Source organism: Mycteria americana, chromosome 17 (genome assembly GCF_035582795.1).
Source record: "Mycteria americana isolate JAX WOST 10 ecotype Jacksonville Zoo and Gardens chromosome 17, USCA_MyAme_1.0, whole genome shotgun sequence".
Taxonomy (NCBI): Eukaryota; Metazoa; Chordata; class Aves; order Ciconiiformes; family Ciconiidae; genus Mycteria; species Mycteria americana.
The window spans coordinates 2,562,912-2,584,273 of record NC_134381.1 but is presented as its reverse complement, the minus strand read 5'-3'; the positions used below and the strand labels follow the sequence as shown (position 1 = coordinate 2,584,273).

At 59.5% G+C, this 21,362-nt stretch overlaps 1 protein-coding gene across 5 annotated transcripts in view; it reads left to right on the top strand.

Annotated features, from left to right (window-relative positions):
- RGS3 (regulator of G protein signaling 3) overlaps nt 1-14,986 on the top strand; it is an 87,245-nt gene extending 72,259 nt beyond the window's left edge. For 3 of the 5 annotated variants that reach the window (XM_075519469.1, XM_075519470.1, XM_075519471.1), the window contains 6 exons: nt 3,989-4,636; nt 8,097-8,170; nt 11,894-11,995; nt 12,735-12,796; nt 13,466-13,632; nt 13,723-14,986. In XM_075519469.1, the coding sequence (XP_075375584.1) occupies nt 3,989-4,636; nt 8,097-8,170; nt 11,894-11,995; nt 12,735-12,796; nt 13,466-13,632; nt 13,723-13,908 (1,239 nt within the window). In that variant the 3' untranslated portion in view covers nt 13,909-14,986. Of the gene's footprint in view, nt 1-3,988; nt 4,637-8,096; nt 8,171-11,589; nt 11,775-11,893; nt 11,996-12,734; nt 12,797-13,465; nt 13,633-13,722 lie in introns of those variants that run through there. The other 2 variants (XM_075519472.1, XM_075519473.1) reach the window with 2 other exon arrangements.
- The last annotated feature ends 6,376 nt before the right edge of the window (nt 14,987-21,362 follow it).

Below are 21,362 nucleotides of genomic sequence, written 5' to 3'. Positions count from 1 at the left end.
AGTGATGCCCAAGGCAGAGGGAGTCCAGGCAGTGGGTTACAGGTGCAGAGGCTGAGGATGCTGGAGCAGACAGGGCAATGTTTGGCTTTTTTGGGGTGTGTTGAGGCTTGTTCAATGGGGAAATGGATATTAGGGACTCTATTGCTGTTGCAGACCAATCAGACCAATCACCCTCCTTCCCTAAAATTACCCCTGATAGCCGTCCGGGGGCTTGGAGGGAGCTCTTTCTTCTACTTTCTCTTCCTCTTCTTGGGACATGCTGCCTTGGCCACTCAGTCTGAAATAGAAACTGAAACAGTGAAGTGTGAGGTCTTCCAAGGAGGATGTCGTAAAGCCCCTAGGCCATCCCAGCTCAGGATGGGGAAACCCTGATGTTGAGGATGGGAAGACCAACATGCTGAGGACAGGGAGACCCAGATGTTGAGGATGGGAAAATGCAGATGCTGAGAACAGGGAAACCTGCATATTGAGGATAGGGACACACAGATGTTGAGGGCAAGGAGACCCAGATGTTGGGAGCAGTGAGACCAAGATGTTGGGGATGGGGAGATCCAGATGTTGGCCACTGGCTCCTGAGCTACTGCTGCTGGCCAAGGGAGAGGGACCCAAGCTGCAGCGAGACCATGGGATGCTTTGGATGAGTCCTTGATGTGGAAGGACAGATGTCCCCTTCACCTCTCTGCTCAGACAGCATCAGCACTGCCTCCATGCAGTGGTTTAGCCCCAGCCGGCAGCTCAGCCCCCCCAGCCGCTCGCTCACTCCCCTGCGGTGGGGTGGGGGAGAGGATTTGAAGAGCAAAAGTGAGAAAACTCGTGGGTTGAGATAAAGACAATTCAATAGGTAAAGCAAAAGCCCGTGCACAAGCAAAGCAAAACAAGGAATCCATTCACTCCTTCCCATGGGCAGGCAGGTGCTCAGCCATCTCCAGGACAGCAGGGCTCCATCACGTGTAATGGTGACTTGGGAAGACAAACGCCATCACTCCAAACATCCCCCCCTTCCTTCTCCTTCCCCCAGCTGCGTATGCTGAGCATGATGCCATAGGGTGTGGGATGTCCCTTTGCTCAGCTGGGGTCAGCTGTCCCGGCCGTGTCCCCTCCCAGCCCCTTGTGCCCCCCAGCCCACTCGCTGGTGGGGGGGGGGTGAGAGGCAGAACAGGCCTTGACTCTGTGTCAGCACTGCTCGGCAGGAACGAAAACATCCCTGGGTTATCAACGCTGTTTCCAGCCCAAATCCAAAACACAGCCCCATACTAGCGACTATGAAGAAAATTAACTCTACCCCAGCCAAAACCAGCACACTCCATCTGCTGCCTCCTCCAGCAGTCCCTTGGCCATGATGATGGTGGAAAGGCAACCTGGTCACAGCCCTGTCCTCGCTGGCCCAAATTGGCTTTGCCCAGCAGGGTGGCCCTTGGCTTCGTGCCGTTGAAGTCCCTGGTGCCTCCAGCCATGATGGGGCTTGCTGGCCAGCTGTGACGGCATTCCTGCCGCTTCCCTTCCCTGTCTTTCCCCCACCATCGGGTGATGTTTAGCAGAGCTCAGCCATGGCCCTTTCTGTGAGGACAGGATTTCACAGCCCCAGTGATGCTTTCAACCCGAGATGGAAACCTCGCTCGGTGGCAAGGCTCCTGCTCATATCCTCTGTGCCACTGAAGAGCAGCAGCGTCTCTGATTGAATTAGTGCAGGGATTTAATTTAATCCCCAAATGTCTCTCATTTTAAAGGAGCCTGTTCATTTCCTTCTAGGGTCTTATCTGATGCGCACAACCAGCAATATTAAGCAGAAGGACTGGACAGATAGGGAGCTGTTGGGGCTTTGCAGGGAGTGAATGAGGGCTGTGTGGGTTTTTCCTCATTATTTCATGAAATAATGATGACAGTGATGGCAACACAAATAAGACATAAACAACATAATTAAAGCACACACTGGTGCAAATAGCATCCTTGCACGGCAAGTCTGGAAACATTCCCTTTTTACAAGAAATTACCATGGGGGGAGTGAAACAGCCCCAAGGACGGGGTAAACTGAACGTTCGCTTTGTGCCTCCCACCAAATCCAGCTGTTTTGGGGATGGGGCAGATGTCGCAGATGGGGCTGAGGACATGATGGTCTCTGAATTTTAGTCTTCAGACTTGCTGGGGCAGTTCAGGTGATGCTAAATCGCTGCCTGTGGCGAGTGAGGCTGGAAGGGGACAGCGGGTCCTCTCCATGCTCAGAGGTGTAAAGGGGGCCCTTTTGGCATGATAAAAAAGGACAAGGCACAGGTGGACACGGGCGAGCTCCTCTGCGTGCTGCCCAGGAGGCAGCTGGCTGCGGCGCTGAACCCAAGCATCTTTTGGAAATCCGGCCCGCTTTTTGGACCCGTTAGCTCAGAGGGGTGCCTGCGGACGCTGCCGGGTGCTGCATGGTCTCTGCGCCATCCCCTCTGTGCAAAGCGGTTGGTGCTGAAGCCGGGGCTCAAACACCTCCAGAGTATTTCCTGGGGATGACAGCAGCTTTTGCAGCCTGCCATCTGCATACAGCTCCCCGGTGATACCCGGTGGCAGGTTATAATCCACGTGCACCGGCTCTGCAGGGCAAGGAGGTGTTTAGCAGCAGGTTGGCTGTCCCAGGGGCCAGCTCAGGGGTCTGCTGTCACAAGCTGGGACCACCACGGGGATACAGCCTCCGTCTGCTCCGTGGCTGCCTCTCTTCCCACTGGGATGTGAGGCTGGATGGGCTAATTCTGGGACCACTGCTCTTTTTGAAGCTGAAGTCAACCTAATTTATACAGGGGTGGTGGCTTTGTTAGCTCCAGCTTTCTGGTTGCCATTGGGCTCTTGAAAATGCTTGGATCTTAATTGGGGGTGCAGTGATACTTCTTGCTGGGTGAGTTGCTACCTGGGGCTGGTCCTGGACAATAACCCCCACCCCAGCCCTACAGGGTCTGCATCGGTGGGAACTGCGTCCTGGGGGGGGATTTCTCTCTGCTTTGGTCTTTCTCCCCTGCTGAGCTGCTTTTACCGCTTTGGCTCAGATGGGCTCTGTGAAAGGGAAAATCACACGGAAGAGAGGACCCAGCTCTGGCAGGAGGGGGCTCATCGCAGCCTCCCCCTGCTCACGAAGAAACCTTGGAAGTTTTTTCCCTTGGGCTACCCCAGGCTTTTTCCTTTGAAAGGGCAGAGCTTGCTCAGGCCTTTCCTGGCTGGAGAGGAAAGCTGGCAAAAAAGAGCCCCGAAGGCTTAAAAAACAGAAGGGGCTGGTAGGAGCGGCTGTGGTTTTGCAGGGCCACGTCTGCGCAGGGCAAGGCGGGGCGGCCGTGGGGAGCCCCACAGCCGGGGCACCCGGGCAGGGAGGCTGAGCTGCTCGTGGCCACGGCCGGGCTGAGCTTGGGCAATCTGCAGATGAGCAGAGCCCGGCGCTTCCCTTTTGCATTTAATAATGCGGTGCAGGAGGGGCCAGAGCTGCCAGATGAGAGCTGCTGCTTTTCTCTGCTGCCCTGCCGACCTCGGGGAAGATCTCTGCAGGGCTGAGCCCCCCCAGCAGCTCCCAGGGGCACTGGGGAGCCATTGGGGTAAGGATGATGTTACCGGCTCTGCCGCTGCGGCCGGAGCCGAGCCTGTCCGCGCCGGCTGTGCTGCCGAGCTGAGCCACCTGCCACCAGCCCCTCTGCTTTCCTCCAAACCCGCCGGTGCTGCCGGGTGCTGGAGGTGGGAGCTGGGTGGCCCCATCCCACTCCTGCCCCGTAGCCACCAGCTCGCTGCTGGTGGAGGAACCCAGTGCTCCAGGGTCAGGACCAGGACTGGGTGCTGTGGGAGTGATGGGTGACCTGCCACCGCCCGGTGACGATGCCGTCCCACCCCACCGGAGCACCTTTAGGGCTGTGCAGATTGGTGCCAGCCTTGTGGCTGGGGTGTTAGAAGTGGAGAGGCTCCCCAGGAAGGTGGTCAGCGAGAGGTTTGGGGTGCTTCTGCTTCATCCTTCTTTATCTTCTCTTCTGGGCAGATGCTGGAGACGGACACTGAGAAGCCGGGGCAGATGCACTCGGAGGACGGGAAGGCAGCAGCAGGTGATGCTCCTCTGGCTGCAGAGGCACCGGCTCCGGCCGAGCCCTGGGAGGCTCTGGGAGCCACCCAGGGTCCTCTCCTGGTGGAAAAGCAACCAGTGGCCACCGAGAAGGGAGAGGAGCAGCCCAGCTCCCTGCCAGCCTTCGTCATCCCCGAGCTGCGGCTCGACAGCACCTTCAGCCAGAGCGTGGCGGGCATGGCGGGCAGCACCACGGATGGCGAGGACGAGGAGGATGAGGAGGAGGAGGAAGATGAGGATGAGGAGGATGCGGAGGAGGACAGCGACGAGCACTACTTGGAGAGGAATGAGGCGAAGCGCAGCAGCATGATCGAGACGTCGGGTTGTCAGCCTGTCTACACGCTGAGCGTACAGAGCTCCCTGCGGCGCCGGACCCACAGTGAGGGCAGCCTGCTGCAGGAGGCCAAGAGCCACTGCTTCACCTCCGACACCACCCTCAACTGCTTGGACAGCCAGGGCACCAAGGGCCACTGGGCCCTGCCCTCCCCCAGGACCCTCAAGAAAGAGCTCACCAAAAACGGCGGCTCCATCCACCAGCTCACCCTGCTGTTTTCGGGCCACAGGAAGGTACGTGAGCCCACGCTGGCTCCGCGGGGCGGCTGACTCCTGCTTGGCCATGGGGATGGGAGAGCTCCTGGGGTGGAGGTATCCTGGCATGTGGCCCCTGTCTCAATGGCCGTGGCATCTGAGGGGCCAGGAAGGTCCCTGCCACTGGCAGTCAGCTCTGGGAGATGATTAGCACCCAGGGGATGTCACCCAGAGCCAGCGTGCTGGTGCTGTGGGTGGGCATCTCCCACCAAGGTGTCCAGATCCTACAGGATCCCATGTCCTGGAGAGCCGCTGTCTGCTGAGATCGGTGGAGGGAGAGGTGCACCCAGGTGTCTGCACCTGCAAAGAGCTGCTCGCAGCGGTGGGGACAGGGAAAAACCAGGCTCCAGAGAGCCTCCGGTGACAAAGAGTCCCCGGTGTGCTCGGGAATGCCAGGAGCAGTGTGGCTTTCTGCCCCCGCCAGCCTCTTGCAGGGCTTTGACCGTTGTGGAGGGCCCATCTCAGAAAAAGGTTGAGGTCGGCAGCGATTTCTGACCCTGACACGCAGAAAGGAGGAGCAGCGGAGGGCTGTGCAGCAGGAGCTGTGCACGGGGCCGGCCCGTGCTCACGGGGCCGGCTGTCTGGGGTGCTCCCCGTGCCTCCCTGGAGCAGAGCTTGCCTTGGCTGTACTTTTGCATAACAAATATTTACAAGAAACAACGTGCCATTGCAGAGATTGTGTGTGAGAAGTGCCGCTTGCCCCACTCTCCCCAGGTGAAGCCTGGCTGGGCACTGAGAGCGGCTGCCTGCCTTCCTGCGGCGCTGGCCCAGCGCCCTGCTCTGCCCGACCACGCTCGTGCCAGCTTGATCTCTGCCAACGGCTGCGGGTACTGCTCTGCTCGGGGCTGTGGCTCAGGACCACGCTGCATTGCTTGGAGTCTTGTTGCACAGCTCAGGACCTCATTGCATGGCTCAAGACCATGCTCAGGGCCGTGTCACGCTGCTCGGGACCACCTTGCAGTGCTCAGGACCACATTACATGCTGCTCCACAGCAGCTGGCTCCTGGGCAGGAGAGGCTGGTACAGAGCCCTGCATGCCACCAAGCATAGCCAGATGATGGGGTTAAACCCTTGATGGGGTTAACCCTCCTCCTGCCAGGCTCATGCTGCTTGAAAAGCCACCTCTGATGTTGTTTCCTGGAGCAGTTTTTGGGCTCAGAGTCCCTGGCCAGCTGGTGAGAGCCCTGACAAGTCTGACAGGCCGGTCAGATGGGGCTGCTGTGCAAAAGGGTAGCCCAGCCCAAACCCTCTTGGAGGCTGATGCCAGCAATTGTGGGCTGGGGGGCTCAGACCCCCTCCCAGATCCTATCAGGAAGGGTCACCTTTGTGGCAGGGACACTCGCGCTGCCGCTGCACCCGCTGCAGATGCAAGGGAGGTGGTGTCAGTGTCAGTGCCTGGTGAGCGTGTCCCGTTAGGGCTGCCAGTGACGAGGCTCCTGGAAAGAGGTTTCGCAGTGCCGCTGTGCGTGCAGCCTGGGAGCACGCAGCTCTGCGGCCAGAGGCTGCTGCAGCGCTGGCTGAGACTGGGCGGGTTACACGCTGCTGGGGGAGACCCGGGCAATGTACCCCACTCCTGCCCTGGAGAGCCCCCAGCTACGCTTTCTGGGCTGATCTAGGTGGATGTTTTTCAGCGGGGGCAAACTGAGCTCCTCCTGGATTAAACTGTTCTGGTGCAGATGAGACCGGCTTTTTTTGGAGCAGGCACCGGGGCAGCCCATGCCGGCGGTGAGGGCAGCGTGGCTGCTGGAACTCCTCGTGCTCCCGCTTCCAGCCCTACAGCAGCTCTGCCTGGCTCTGTACGGCCGGTGCCTTAACCCCCTGCCCCTATGCCCTCCTGGGGCACTCCCTGCCTGCTCCCATTGCCCTGCCCCTCCGGCTGCCCGCGGAGGGGCCAAGGCTGCCTGGGGGCCACGGCGGGCAGGGGAGCCGGGCACGATGCTGGGCCACCGCGTGCACAGGGTTTCGGGCTACTGCCGTCCCCCTGCCCACACTTCGGAGGGACTTTTGTCAGGCTGTGCCTTTTGGCTAGTTCGATGAAACCCTCCGGGGTTTCTGGAGCAGGACACTGATGTACAATTCCCCTGTGGATCCTCTCCAGCGGCAGCACCAAGCTGCCAAGCACTGGCGATACCTGCACCCAGTGGCCTTGGCGGCAGGTCCAGAGCATCCATCAAGGTGCTGTTTTTTTTATTTCCCCTCTGGGAGCATTTCAGAGGGGCTCATTTTGTTGGCCCTTTTAACGCCGTCACGCCTGGTGTGCCTCCCCACTCCCCTCCTTCCCGTGGTCGGGGCTGGGAGGTGGTTGTTTTAAGAGTGTATTGTGGCCGGGAGCACTGGGACTCCTCGGGTGAGCTCCGCTGCTGCCTTTTGTCCCCGAGCGCGGCGGAGCCTCTCCGGACAATGGCAGGAAACGTGCTCCGGCTGCGCGTCGCCCCGGCCAGCCCGCCTGCCGGGGCCCTATCTGGTTGGGGAAGGTGCTTTGCAAGGGCTGCATTGTTTGGGGCTGATAAACTCCGGAAACCCGGGCGCAGAATGGAAGGAAGTGTCAAAAGCCTCGAGCTTGCGGCTGCAGGGCTGCGCAGCGGGTTCCCACGGCATAGCTGCGGGGCGGTGATCCTGGAAAGCGCCCTGCAGCCCCCAGCAGTGCGGGGCTGAGCTTCGTTGCAGGGTCAAGCTGGCCGCGAGCATCTTCCAGTCTCGCTCAGTAGTGGATGAATCACTAGAGCTCCTGAGCTATGGTGGTCCCAGAGGTTCCCATGCCTGGCCCCAGGCTTCGTGGCTTGGAGCGCAGCGCTGGTGCTGCCCCGAGCTCGCGGTGGATCCGAGGTCCCCTCGGTTTGCCCAGGCCACCCCGGGGCAGTGGTCGGGGAGTGGAGCCCTCTGGGTGCTCCTCGGACTTGAAAGCTGCCATGATATGATTCAATTATGGCTGAACTGCTCTGATTTTTTCCTGCCTGGGGACTGCTGGGGGACCCCTGATTGATTTTGGGCGCCCAGCCTGGGTCTGGGGGGACCAGGTGCTCTGCGGGCTGGGGAGGGGTCCCTGTGCCCACTCAAGACAGCAGGAATAGGAACATCAGGAATGGGGATGCGGGTGTCCTCCCCGTCAGAGATACCACTGTCAGCATCTTGAACCTGGTACCTGGGCCAGCAGCCGTGGCGTCTCCTTGGACGCTCCAGGAACACCACGGACCGAAGGTGGCATAGCATGGCTGGGGGTGGCAGGTGCCCATGCCAGAGTGGAGAGGAGCTTGTCACACTGCATTGCCGCAGCCAGCCGTGGTTGTGGGGAAGGAGCCCTGTGGATGTGGTGCCTCTGGGCCGTGTGGGTGTGGAGACCACGGGAGATGCTGGCAGTGCTGGTTGGTGACGCTTGGAGTGCCACTGTGGGCATGCACTGGCATGATGATGCAGAGACTGTTTTTCTGTTCCCCCCCAGCTGAGTGGAGCCGACCCCGAATGCAGCTGTGATGAAGGGGACGAGACCTCCCGCAAGAAACGGAGCAGGAACCTGTAAGTGTCACGTGGTGGTGGCATCAGAGTGTACCAGGGCTGTTTGCCATGGTCGGACACCTCATCCGAGTCCTGCTGGTCCAGGCAGTCCTCAGGGTCCCCCTGTCTCGTCCCCCCAAGCTTTTCCAGGAAGAAAGCAGCAAAGACATGCATGAACTAAGGTCTCACTTCCAACAGGGAGTTGTGATTTTTCGGGAGGAGGGTGGGAGGCGTGCTGGGGGCATCGCGCAGCCTGGCTGGAAGCAGCACCCTGTTTGCCTTGCTTTGACAGACGGGGCGAAGGAGCCGGCTCTTGCTGGTGGCGTGGGGAAAATGGAAAACAGCTTCCCCAGTGCCGGCAGAGCCCTGCTCCGGCCGTGCCGGGTTCAGGGAGAGTACATGCAAGTGGTGAAACGTGAGCTGGGGGCCTCCTTCCCGCTGGCCCCATGCCAGGAGGAGGAATGGGGAGGTTTCCCACCGCGGGAAGGGCTCCAGCTCTTGCAGCACATCGCAGCACACGGGCAGCGTGGCGGGAGCACCGAGCGCGGGGGCCGCTGAGGGACGCTCGCAGCCCCTCCGCCTCTCCCGGTAAGGCTTTGGGGGTACCAAAACGTGGGTCCGGGCAAGGACGAGGCAGCCGTGGCCTTTGCTTCCCACAAGTGCAGCTGCAGCTGGGTGGGGGCAGGCACGCCGGCAGGGCCGAGCGAGGATGTTTTGGAATGAACCGTCTCCGGTTTTGCAACGCAGGATCCGGCCGGGTGTCACGGCCGCAGGGACGCCCGGGGCTGGGTCTTGCCCCACTCCACGTGGCCCGGGGCAGGTGGCGAAGTCGCACGTGGTTTGAGTGGCTCAGGGGGTGCGAGGGGGCTGAGCGTGCCGGCTGCGCACGCAGGCTCGACGGCTTCGCCGCTCGTGTTGCCTGCCAGCGAGCGGCACTGTTGTCCTGCACGCTTCCTAGCTGCAGCTGGCTGTTTTTAGCTCTTTTCATTATTCCCCCCTCCAACACTTGAAATTAAAATGAATCCCTCGCAGTCTGCAGCAGGGACATCCCCCCGTCTGCATGTCCCTGCTGCGGCGCTGAGCCGGGGGAATCGGGCTGGCGGGGGGAGGCTCAGCCGCCCCCGGCTTAACAGGGTCAGGGGCGGTTGCGGAGAGGGTTTTCTCCTCACCTTGAGACGGCAGCGGATGCGCTGGGGAGCCTCTCAGCATCGCATCGGCGGGCTATTGGCTGCGCAGCCTGGTTGCCAGCCGTCCGCGGGAGTATTTATTGTGCAAGTGGCTGGGGTTTGGCACTCGCCTCCCCTCCCGGCACTGGCACGCTCTGCCGGCCCTGCTCGCTCGCCGGCACTCCCGGATGTACCACACGATGGTGGACTTTTCCGAAAAATACTTGGAAAGGTAGGACTTGAGCTTCCTGCAGGGAAAGGCGATGCGCTTTGCAGTGGATGGTTTGGAAGCGGCGCAGGGCGATGGGACTGGATGTGGCCTCGTGGCCGTGCCAGGGCACCGGGTGCAGCTCACTTTATAGGGGGGACTCCAGACAGAAACTACCACTTTCGTATGAAACATTATTTTTGCCGTGGCATTTTATACCGCAGATCAGCCGCAGCTGGGGGCTGTGTGTGCCCGTGGCTGCCGCAGACTGGTTTCGTGCCGCTTGCTATTTATTTACAAGTGTGTGCAAGAGGAGCAGCGGGTTTTAAGTTGGGGAACTTCCTTAGGTGGTGCTTGCTGGTGTATTACAGCCGGCAAATCGGCCCACGAGCCGTGATCACCTGCGAGCCCCAGAGCCCGGTGTGCGGCAGAGCTACCCGCTGCAGCTGGCTGGCGTTGTGCAGCGGGCCGTGTGGGTGCAGGCAGCCCACGTGTGCTAGGGATACACACAAGGGCTTTTCAGAGCTTTGAAAGCCCCACCGGGCGCCGAGCTGCGGCGGCTGCCTTGCTAAACTGGGAACACTGCTAAAATTGTCGTTCAGGGCTGCGTGGGATGGCCCGTCCTGTGTGGCGGCTGGTCCTCGGCTGCCGGCACTGCTGGCAGCGTGGTAATGGGAGGCAGATGGTGTTTGGAGCATGAGGCTCCGTGTTTGGATCTGCTTTTCCCACGCTAGCGCTGAGCCGGTGCCTGGCAGCTGGCAGCAGCAGGACGCGCGTCCTGCTGGGACCACAGCCCGGATGATGCGAAGGCAGCGAAACCACCCATGCACCCCCCGAAGGCACAGACAGCAGCGGGGACCAGGGGGGGCGAGTGCCCTCTAAAATCCTTCTCTGCTTCAGGGTGCTCAGCACCTTGCAGGACTGAGCCCTGGGGTTGTTGCAGCTATTTTGTTTCCCAGCGGATTGCTGTATTTGACCCTTCTGGGACTGGAGAGAGCTGGGGGTCCGGATAGCATCACTCGGGGTGGGGTACACCCTTGCCTTGCATCCCTCCTACGCCCCTCGTGTCCCCAGCCAGCCCTGGGCACGGCTTGGCCAGGCAGAGGTGGCTCCTCCAAGCATCCTTGCGTAGACCCACTGGTGTGGGACCCACGGGAGGTTGCAGGGGGTGGCCTGGCCATGCCACCCTGGGGCCCCGTCCACCCTGGTGGCACTGCCAACCTCGGTGCAGGATGAGCATCCCGTGCTCCCTGCGTGTCCCCTGCACCGCTTCGTGCCGCGGTGTCATGCAGGGGCTGTGCCACGAGGGGACAGCATCGTCCACGGCTGTCCTCACCCGTCACCCCTTCCACCTACTGCTCCCCTGCCCTGGCCCCTGGGGAGCCCTCGCAGGGCCAGGCCGGGGCTGGGCTGGGGGTCCCGCTTTCCCATGGCGCTTGCCAAAAGCGGGCACTTCGTCCCGCTTTGGCCTGGTGGCAGTTTCCCGGGGGAACCGGGAGCCCTGCGGCCGGGTGCACGTCAGTCTGTCTGTCCAGGGGCCGCGGGGCGGGGACCCGCGCAGGGGGGCAGCGCGGGGCGTCCGTGCCCCAGCGCCCCCCCGCGCCGCGCACTGCTGGTCCCGACCGCCGCCCCAGGGCCGCGCCCGCCCCGGGCTGGCCCCGCAGAAGCGTGAGGACAGCAGGTCGCGCGTGGGCCCCCAGCCCCGTCCCCGCAGGGGCGCAGGGTGAAGTGCTGCTGCTGTCCCGCTCTGCTCCTCACCCCGCTCAGCCCCACCGCCGGCCCCGCTGCCTTCCCCGGGACACCTGCGCGCTATAAATAGCCCTCGTAAATCCCCGCCGTGATTATTTTCCCCGCCGTCTCTTGAAAGGCCCCACTATCCGCCCTCGGCGCTGATTTTTCCACCTTCCCTCGAGTTTCCCCAGCAACGACGGAGCCGTCCGAAATAGCAGCGGGGCTGACACAGCCCTTACTCACCCGCGCCTCGTTCGCCCCACGCCGCATTTAAAGCTCCTCCAGGCTGAGCCCTCCCACTTCCGCGCTGGCCACAGCGGGCGGGAGCGCGGCACGGAGCCGGCGTCAGAGCGCCCGAGCGCCCGGCTGTGCTGGGAGCCGCTGCGCGGCCCGTCCCGGCAGCCATGCCCTTTTTCCGTGACCTTTCCAAGCCCCAGCCGCTGGAGTTTCACGCAGAGATGCTGCTGGGCGTGCAGAGACCCCACAGCGGCAGCCTGCAGCGCCGGCACACCATGAAGGAGTAGGCGGCGGGCGCGGGGTGGTGGGCGGCGTGCGGGACGAGGCTGCCGGCGGGTGCCCTGGGTGCTGGGTGTTCCCTCGACCCCTCGCCCGCCTGCTAAAACTTGCTCTTCCCTCTAGAGCCAAGGACATGAAGAACCGGCTGGGGATTTTTCGGCGGCGAAACGAGTCCCCTGGGGCCAACCCCTCCGGCAAGGTGGACAAAGTGCTCAAATCGCTCAAGTAGGTGCCGCGAGCGGGTGGCGTGGGGACCGGGGGCTGTGGGGGCTTGGGGTGAGCCATGCTGGGCTGAACATCGCCTCCAGGGAGGCTGGGGTCACCCCGTTCGGGGAAGCTGTGGACAAACAGTTTTTGTATCCGCAGGAGCATTACAAACATTTGTTGGCTGAAAATTCCCCCCCAGGCGGGTGGGAGGTCTGTGCCCGGGAGGCGGCACAGCGGCGGCTCGGGCTGGATATTTTCCTGATGGCTGCTCTCTCCCAGCGCCTGTATGTGAAACTTTAACTGGCCGGAGGATGGTTTGAAAAACCAGTTTGCTCTGGAGACACTCCAGCAGCCGGAGACGAGCCCTCCCCGCTCTCGCACCCGGCAGCTTATCCAGCTGCTTGAACTGGGTGGCTGAAATCCCCGCCATCTCGCAGCCTCCTCGGCATTACCTGGAGCTTTTCCAGTTCTTGCTCAGACAGCCCAAGCGGCACGGCTGCCCGCACAGCCCTCTGTATATCGGAATTTCTTCCTGCCCGTCTAAAGGCAGAGGTTTCCTTCCAGCAGAGCCACCACGGTGCTGCCTGGCGCAGAGCCTGGCTCTGCCTGCAGATGCTCGGCAGTGCTGGTGCCGATGTGGGAGCCAGGGCCAGCCCCGCTGGGGCACACAGCATTGCTTTATCAGCTGGAAATGTTTTGCTCGTGCTGCGTCGTGGCAGGCGGCACGCTTTGCCAACGCGCTGTCCTTCTCCCGCAGGCCCACTCCCGAGGAAGCTCTCAAGTGGGGGGATTCCCTGGAGAAGCTGCTGCTGCACAAATGTAAGTGCGTGCCCGTCTCTTCTGCCTGTTTGCTGCCGGGGGAATATCCCTACACGTGCATGGATAAAGCTGGGATTCCCTGTATTAATCCCTTCTGGTGTTGGGGGCTAGACAAAGAGAAATGAGGCTGCCCCTTGCCTGAACCCTTCTGCTCCTGCCTGGCCCAGGGGTGGATTTTGTGACAGGGGCCGAGGAGAGCCGCGGCTTGGGGCTGCAGCCCCCTCCAGCTTGGGGAGGAAAAGGCAGCGATTTGTGTCTGTGCCCGATTCAGAGCTGCGCTGTGGCTCCGTGAAGCAGGAGCTGCTTTAGACCATTCCCCTTCTTGCATATCACAGCTGGGGCACCCCGCATCACGGTCGCGTCCTACACCCGGCCCCCATAGTGGTGGCCAGGGGGTCCTCTCCCCATTGCTGCCCCTGCTCCAATCCCAGCCTCCCTCCCTCGGCTCTCCATGCATGCAGCCAGGCTGAGGACTGCAGATTCAGCACACGCATGGCTTGTGTTGCCATGTTTTGGCTGGCAATGCCATCGCTGCCTGTTTTGTACAAGGGCTCCCAAGGGGTTTTTAGGGGACAGTGCAGGGAGGTAGTTCGGGTTGCACCTTCGCAAGGTTGCTGGGCTGTTCCCCACCTGCGACCCGGGAGTAGAGACGTCTCCCTGTCCCCGCAGACGGACTCGCTGCCTTCAGGGCCTTCCTGCGCACCGAGTTCAGCGAGGAGAACCTGGAGTTCTGGCTGGCCTGCGAGGAGTTCAAGAAGATCAAATCCCAGTCCAAGATGGTCTCCAAGGCCAAGAAGATCTTCTCCGAGTACATCGCCATCCAGTCCTGCAAGGAGGTGAGGGCTGGCTCCCATGCTGGTGCGTGGCTCCGCAGCACGGCAGCTGCCCGTGGAGCCGCTCACCAGCGCTGGTCTCTCTGCCCGCAGGTCAACCTGGACTCCTACACGCGGGAGCACACCAAGGAGAACCTGCAGAACATCACCCGCAGCTGCTTCGACCTCGCACAGAAGAGGATTTATGGGCTCATGGAGAAGGACTCCTACCCGCGCTTCCTCCGCTCTGACTTGTACTTAGACATAATTAACCAGAAGAAAGCCAGCTCCCCACTGTAGACCCAAGGACTCTCTCGGGGCAGGCTGGGAGCTGTGTGTTTACATGAAATCGGGCGGCGGAGGCCTTCCCGGGGGATGGCGGGAGCGTGCCTTCCCGCTGCCGTTCGTGCCCCCAAGCCATATTCCTGCAGCGGACAGGTGTGGGGCAGCTGAAGGCACCGAGCACGAGGCCGAGGGGACCAACAAGCCAAGCAGTCTGGTACTGCTCCATCGCCCCATCTCACCATCGCTGGTACGACGCCTTCGGGGTGACTCCGGCATGGATTTTAGCCAGGAGGGAAGCTCCCACGAGACTACTGTGAAGCATGCGCCCGAGCTGCGAGTGTTGCTGGAAGGCGACGAGCGATCCCCTTCGAGGAGGAGGAGGACTTTTGTGCAGGGCTCCGGCAAGGGGACAACAGCACCAACATGAATGCCTTCCCCGGATAAAAGCCTTCTGAGCTGGACCGGCCCCATGACGCTGCTGTGCTTCCCCGTGCCGGCGATGCCTCCCGGCTCCCCCGAAGCAGCTATCTCGCAGGAGCCTGGCGCTTCCTTCGCTCGTGGCGGGTCCCCCCGGGAGCAGCGAAAGCCGGGTCCTTCCCCTGCGCTGGAGGTGTGCGAGCCAACTGCCTCCCACTCCCACCCCGGTTTATTTATTGACCTCCTATAGCTGGACGCGTTGCTGTGTAATAGGAAATCCTCGTGTCCTTTCCCGTTCTGAAATTACAAGTGCAATATTTGTGTGTGTCGCGGCGGAGTTCTCCGGTGGAGTGGATGCCTTTTTTTCTGAGTGCGTACAACATTTTCTAAGTTAGCAGGTTTTATCTGACAAAACGCATTCCCTAGCAGCGGGCCGCTGGGGGAGCCTGGGTGTATATATCATGCCCTGACGACGGAGGGTTTGGTGATGGAGAAAAGCAGCTCTGTGAATCAGACGCTCTCCTGACTCTGGATAACAATATTGTGTTTTGAGAAGCGGGGGTTGTTGCTGAACCTGGCAGAGCTGGACGGACTGCCTGCCTCCAGGCGCCCAGTTTACAGTGCGAAGCATCTCTGCAGCTAGCAAAAATACATTGTCATGGTCATAGGTAAATAAAAGGAGAATGTAATTTCTTGTAGCTGCCTTTTCTTCGTGGCATGTTTCTCAGGCGCTGGTGGAGCCGGGCATCCCCTGCTTCACCGAGGAGCGTAAAATCCTGTTACTGCATGGCTAAAGATGGGAAAACCTGGTTGCATGAATTTCTGAGCTGTTTTTTTATGATGGAGCAGCTGCCAGGTGCTCCTGAGGCCAGGCCCGGGTGTAGCCCTGCGGGGAGACAGAAAGTTTTGCCCAAGACAAGACTGCTCCCAGGGATGGCATTCACTGTTTAAACATGGTGGGGCATGAACCTCTGAACATGGAAATGCCCAGAAACATAAGCGACCTAGTGTAGCTCCAGGTCCCTCTGGGGACACACCAAAAGAAGCAATAAAAAGCCCAGCAGTGCTGTTTCAGGTCCCGGCTGCACGGTGTGGCAGGGCTGCTCCTCCCCGGGCGAACGCAGCGCTGTAACAGCTCTGGTGCATGATGAAAACGTTGTGTAAAGGCTGTTCACGGTGCATTCGGTAGCTGAAATGTCTCGTGCCCATCACCTGCTTGTGGTCGGCCTTGGATGGCTCAGAAATGTGCTGACGGTGTCGCGGGGCCGTGCTGCGCCGTGGGGCGGTGTGGCACAAAGGCGCTGCTGCTGGTGCCCGGGGATGGAGGTGGTGTGGCTGCCCCAGCCATCCCACCCGGGCACGGCTCGCCCCGGCAGAGACCATCTCTTCTGGGGAGCTGTCTGTGTTTCCCACCTTAAGCAACCAGCAGGTGATGGCCAGGTGGGGAAACCGAGGCGGAGCCGAGGGGATCCCTCGGGGGTCAGCTGGAGGCAGCAGGGTTGGTGGGACGCCTGCATGGCTCTCCTGGGGATGCTTTGGGCACCCTGGGGTCGAGGCCCATGGGCCGGTGGCCCAGCTGCAACCCTGTCACCGCCCCTGGAGCTGCTGGGACCCGGCAGCTCAGTGCAGCCTCCCTGCGAGTGCTGCCACGGTCCCCTCAGCCAGACCCTCCTCTTTATCCTAGCGTTGCTGAGAGCCTTCATCTCCTCTCCTTCCCAGCTGGGAGGGTTTCCCTTCGTATCTGGCCTCGACACAGATTTTCTTGCCCTTTCCCCCCTCTCTCCATCACCCACAGACTCTTGACCTCCCTTCACTCGGTCCCAAGCCATCGGTGTTAGGGAACTGTTACTGCAGGGTGACTTCATTGCCCCCCCACTTCTCCGTGTCCCTGGGCTCCCAGGGGAACCATGCAGGGGGACTTGGCTCAGGGGGCTTCGTGGTACCGGGCAGCTCGGTACCTGCCGTTACCTTCTCTCTGCCCTGCACGCCCGGTCCAGCGAGCCCTCCTGTGGCTGTCGGTGATGCCCAGGAGCATCCAACCCACGTAACCGCACCTGGGTTTGAGTCTATAACCTGCCTTGCTTATGTGGATTATCCGAGCCCATCTGGCAGGGCAGGCAGCAAGGCCTGGAGCTGCTGTGGGACATGCAGTGCGGGAATGGGGTGCATGCCTTTGAATAAACACCGCCGGCCTGCCTGCAGACGGTCCCTGCAGGGGACAGAGGCACCGGTGGGTGCAAAAGGCAGAGAAATGCCGACTTGGGGTGACTCCCTGGAGAAAATGGAAATAGCCTTGCGTGAGCAACAGAAATTTGGTTATTGCTGTAACAGAATTTATTGCCAGCCTGCCAGGTTAGGGTGAGTCACTCTGCAAACACCATCCCCGTGCGCTTGAGAGGTGCTTGATCTCTAGGAGAGGCAGGGCTGGGGCGGGAGGTGGAAGTGCCGGGTGCTCATCCCACGTTCTCCCGGCATGGCCAGTGCCCTCTGCAGCAGCACAGATCTCATCATGGACCCTGTGGTGACACCGAAGCCACGGCTTTGTCCCCTCTGTGCTGCAGGAGAGGAGCTGTGCCATCTTCTCCAAGGCTTTGTGCCGCAGAGCGAAGCGTATGAGAAACTTGGAGCATCTGGATGGGAACTGGATGGGGGGACGTCAGCTCACGGAGGGGGTTTGTTCTGGGGGGACGTTGGTCAGGATGGAGATACAGCCCCACCGCCCCGAGCAGCTCCTTTTCCAGAGGGGATTAGGGGATGGGGAGCAGCAGCTGAGGCTGTTATGGGGGCACTGAGCTTACAACACAAGGAGGGGGACAGAAATGTCCTTATTTAGCACAAAATAAGATGTCCAGGGCAAAATCCAATCAGGCTGCAAGGAATGTGAAGAGAAGAAATTGTTGAGTTGTCGATGCCAATGCAACGAGCCTGGGCAATGAAAAATAGGAATTAGGTATTCCTAGTTCCTATTTGTCAGGCACAACCTCAAACCAAGCAGAATTGCTGGCAGCCAGAGGGATGTTCCCAGGGCAGCAACGCTGAAATCCCAGGGGATCGCCTGGCTGGGGATGGCCCCGGGGAGGGAAAAGTGGCCTTTTGCAGAGGAAAAGCCATTACCTGCACCCAAGCCACCGCCACCGAGGCCATGAAGGTGGTGGGTGGCACGGGGTGGTGGCAGCGAGAGCCGCTGCCTGTCTCGGGCTCATCCCGAAGCCTCTGCGTGTGTGCAGGCAGCTGCCTGTGGACACCGCTGCCGCCGCGCTGCTGTTTCACACAACGGCCGAAGGCAATTTCCCAATGCGGAAACCGGTGCCTTCCAAAATGGGGAGGATGCTGTAGCGGGCCTTATCTCAGCAGATAACAAGGATTTATCTCGGGGCTAAAAAATTAGTGGTTGCTGAGTTGCAAGCAGTCACAACTCAGCTGTGTTTGTCGTGTGCAAACAGGGTAAAGTCCACCAAGGCGCGGGTGCTCTCGATTTGTTCGCGGGATGAAGCTCACCAAGCTGAAGGTAGCCACGAGGCAAAGCACCCTGGGGAAAGGATTTAAATGGAAAAATGGGAATAATCACCAGAAAGTGCTGAATGCTTTATTAGGTTCAAAAAAATGCCATGAGCCCTTAGGTGAAAAAGGCTAAGACTGCTGGGAAAAATGTCCTAAGCTCCTGGGTTTAACATCACGGTTTCCTCACACCCTCAGGGATGAGGGGGTCGGGATGAACCGGAAGGTCTTGGGGAGGCTCGTGAATCACTTACCTGGCCCAGGTGATGGGCCTTGACCCTTCAAGTGTCCCTCAGCTCAGTATTTCATCAGCTTCCTAATGTAGCAGCCCGAGCGTTGGGGTCATCTGTGATTTACAAAAGCAAATGAAGTTCTGAAAATAGCAGCTACATGAAAATACAGTTCAAGCTGCCAAGCCCCTCTCGGATGAAGACTTGTTGGGAGAAGCTAATGTGCAGCATGGACATCCCACGCTGGGGTTTTGCCCCCTCGGCCAACGCTGGTCCTCACCCGCACACGGATGAGCGGCTGCAGCATCCAGGGAAGTGTAACGCTTTGCAGCAAGCAGCACTCAGGTGGCAAGGGGGTCTCATTTCAGAGCTGGCTAGCATCCGCGAGTGTAAAGCCTTTCCCTTATTTCTGCAAAAAATGGAAAGTTTGCCTTTTTTACAGGTGTGCACCGTGCCCCGAGACACTCCAGCAACGCACAGCCTTTATTGGGTTTTTCCAAGGCACCCATCCTGGAGTATAAACTTATCCAAATAAACATAACTTTCTAGTGAGCAAAATAATTCCTTGGACCCCTGATTAGACAAATATTCTCAGAATAGAAACAAGGCTACTTTATAGCCATAGACTAAACATAGCTCAACAGCTAGATATTGAAAATGCAGACACAAGAATTCCCCCGTCCTGGTGAAAACAGCTGACTTGCTGTGAGACTCACTTAACCCTGCTCAGAAAGTTGCTGAGGCTTATCAGGAGCACACCGAACTCTTACGTGGGTCGCTGAGATGCCCCGAAGCCGGCCGGAGACCCGCCGCAGGAACACCCCGTCTTTGGTCGTCCGCACGGCGGGGCTGGAAATCGGGGCTGGTCTGGGTTTGTTTGGGGACTTTTGCTTCCACTGGATTTGATAAGGGCCGGGGGGGTGCGGAGATGTATTCCAGGGCTCCTGTCCTTCCAGACGATGATCCTGGGGCTGGGTTCGGAAAAGCTGTATGGGGCAGTTGAGGGGAGTCTCTGCAGCACGACGGGGGGTCCCCGGCTCAGCACTGCCCTGTGCGGGGTTTCATCCTGCCCAGGGGAGCTGCAAACAGTGATGCCCTTCAGATGCATCCCTGCATCGAGGCTGTAAGGACAAGTGCCACCAACCTCTGTGGGTGGCATTAGCAATGTCACTCCTAAACAATCCAAGGGAGCGAAGAAGGAGAAAATAAAGCCCATCTGAAGTAAAAATAAAAACAGTCAGGCTCAGATGCTGTCTGTCAAGGAAACAAAATAAGCTCAGCTGGACCGCTGCCAGGACAGGAAATCCAGCTGCGGTAAGAGTCCCCTGGGTGCCGCTAACTCATTCGGGAAGCATTGTTATGACCCTCTCATTGCTCATTTTCTGATTCTTTTCTGCATTAGGTCATTTTTACTCAGCTCATCCAGCTCACACATTCCCCGGTTCTGGGGAAGGAAGGCAAATGATGCTGACTCTCGGCCAGCCTTGAGGCGCTGGGGAAGGCTGGAGAAAAGGATGGTGAAAAATACCGTCCTTTGCTGCTGAGCAGACCTGCAGGGCAGTGACACAAGGGGGGGACGAGGAGGACCATCTCCGCAGGGTGACCCACTGCCAGCGTCCCCCACCCCGCCTTGGGTACCGCCGAGCTGTGCACGGGGCACGGGCAGAGCTGGAGGTGATGAACTGGATTCTCACCTTGGAAAGATCCGGGACCCCCTCCCCCTCTGCCTTCATCCTTTGGCAGAGGGTGAGGAAGAGGGAGGTGGGGAAGAGGGAGGTGGGGAAGAGGAGAAGAGCCAAGAGGGGCAGGTGAGGACTGGGGACGGGGTGTTTGCATAGGAGCCATTTGCAAGTAATTTCTTGTCCCTTCCTGAACTAATGGGGCAATTATTTCAGAAGGACACGCGTGTTTCTCATGGAAAGTTCCACCCAGCCCATGCGTCAGCTCATTGGTGTAGCAGCCCTATTCTCCCTAACGCGATCACAGTGTTTCTAGACAAAGACAAGTGGGTGAAACCTCCTGCTCCTGGGACCGGGGACAGCAGTGACCGGTCACAGAGCGCCAGACGAACCTCCTGGTCCAGGGCAAATCAACAGCTCGGCAGCAAATGGGCTCACATGTTGAAAGCTGATCCGCAAAGCTGAACAAACACTGCTCTGCTCTTTGATGTAGCTCCCGTGCTTGACACTAGATGTTTGGACCAGTGCATCTGATTTTGTACCCCGTTCCCTCCAGCCAGCTCAGGAGGGATGTGGAGAAATCAGGGGAGATCCTGCAGAGGCTACTGAGGTGGTCGTGGACCTCGGGCACAGGACCCGTGTGGAGGGATGGAGAGGGATGGGGCCTAAGAGCATCCTACAACTTTGGGAAGGACAGGTACAAAGGTGATGGAGCCAAACTCTTCTTGGTAGCACCAGGTGACAAAATAAAGGGCAACAGCCACAATGTGTGACGACTTTCAGAGCTTCAGCTTAGACAACAGGAAAAATATTTTAATTGTAAGGCTGATACAGTAGAAAAACAGGCCCCCAGAGAGGTAGAGGGTCCTCATGGTTGGAAGTGGCCAAGACTTGGCCAGAAAAAGTCACGGCTGACCTGACTGGGTGCTGGCAATATTCCTGGTCTGAGGGAAGGTTGGACCAGAGAACCTTGGGGATGCACCCATGGCACACCGAGGAGTCTGCCCTTTGCTTTGCTGGTGGACATGGGCAACGTCTTCCAGGACACAGGCACTGAGCCCACAGGAGATGTGGGACAGAGGTGCAGCAGGCCAAAGTCCTCACGGGAGCAGTGGAGAAGAATCCTGTGTTTTTCTACAAGAAAAACTTAATTTCCGTGGCTTGGGGATGGGCCCATTGTGTTAATGTCTGAGCTGAAGGAAGAGCTCTTTCCTTCTGCCCTCTGACCAGCTCTGAAGCTGTTCGCCTCTGGGTAAAAGATGAGAGCTGAGTGCCAGAAAGGGGGCTGGGCTGGGCTGTGGGATGGTGATGTGGAGCTCAGGGAGACACCTCTGCTGTCTCCAGCTGCCCTGTCCCCTGATCGGGCAAGCTCATCTCCCTAAATGATATGACTATAAAATTTTGATCTCCAGATGACTGTGTTTTCCAGAACTAATTTTTAAAATCTTTTTTGGCCCCACAAACATGCCAAACACCCAGCACCTGAGCAGCACCCTGATAACTGTGCAGGGATCAGACATGGGATGGGGATAATGGATGGCTCTTGCAGCTATTGCCCAACATATTTTATTTAATTTGCCGTTTGAATGCAAACAATTGACTTAATTAACCAGATGATCTTTCAGGGAACCAAAGTGTTGTTACA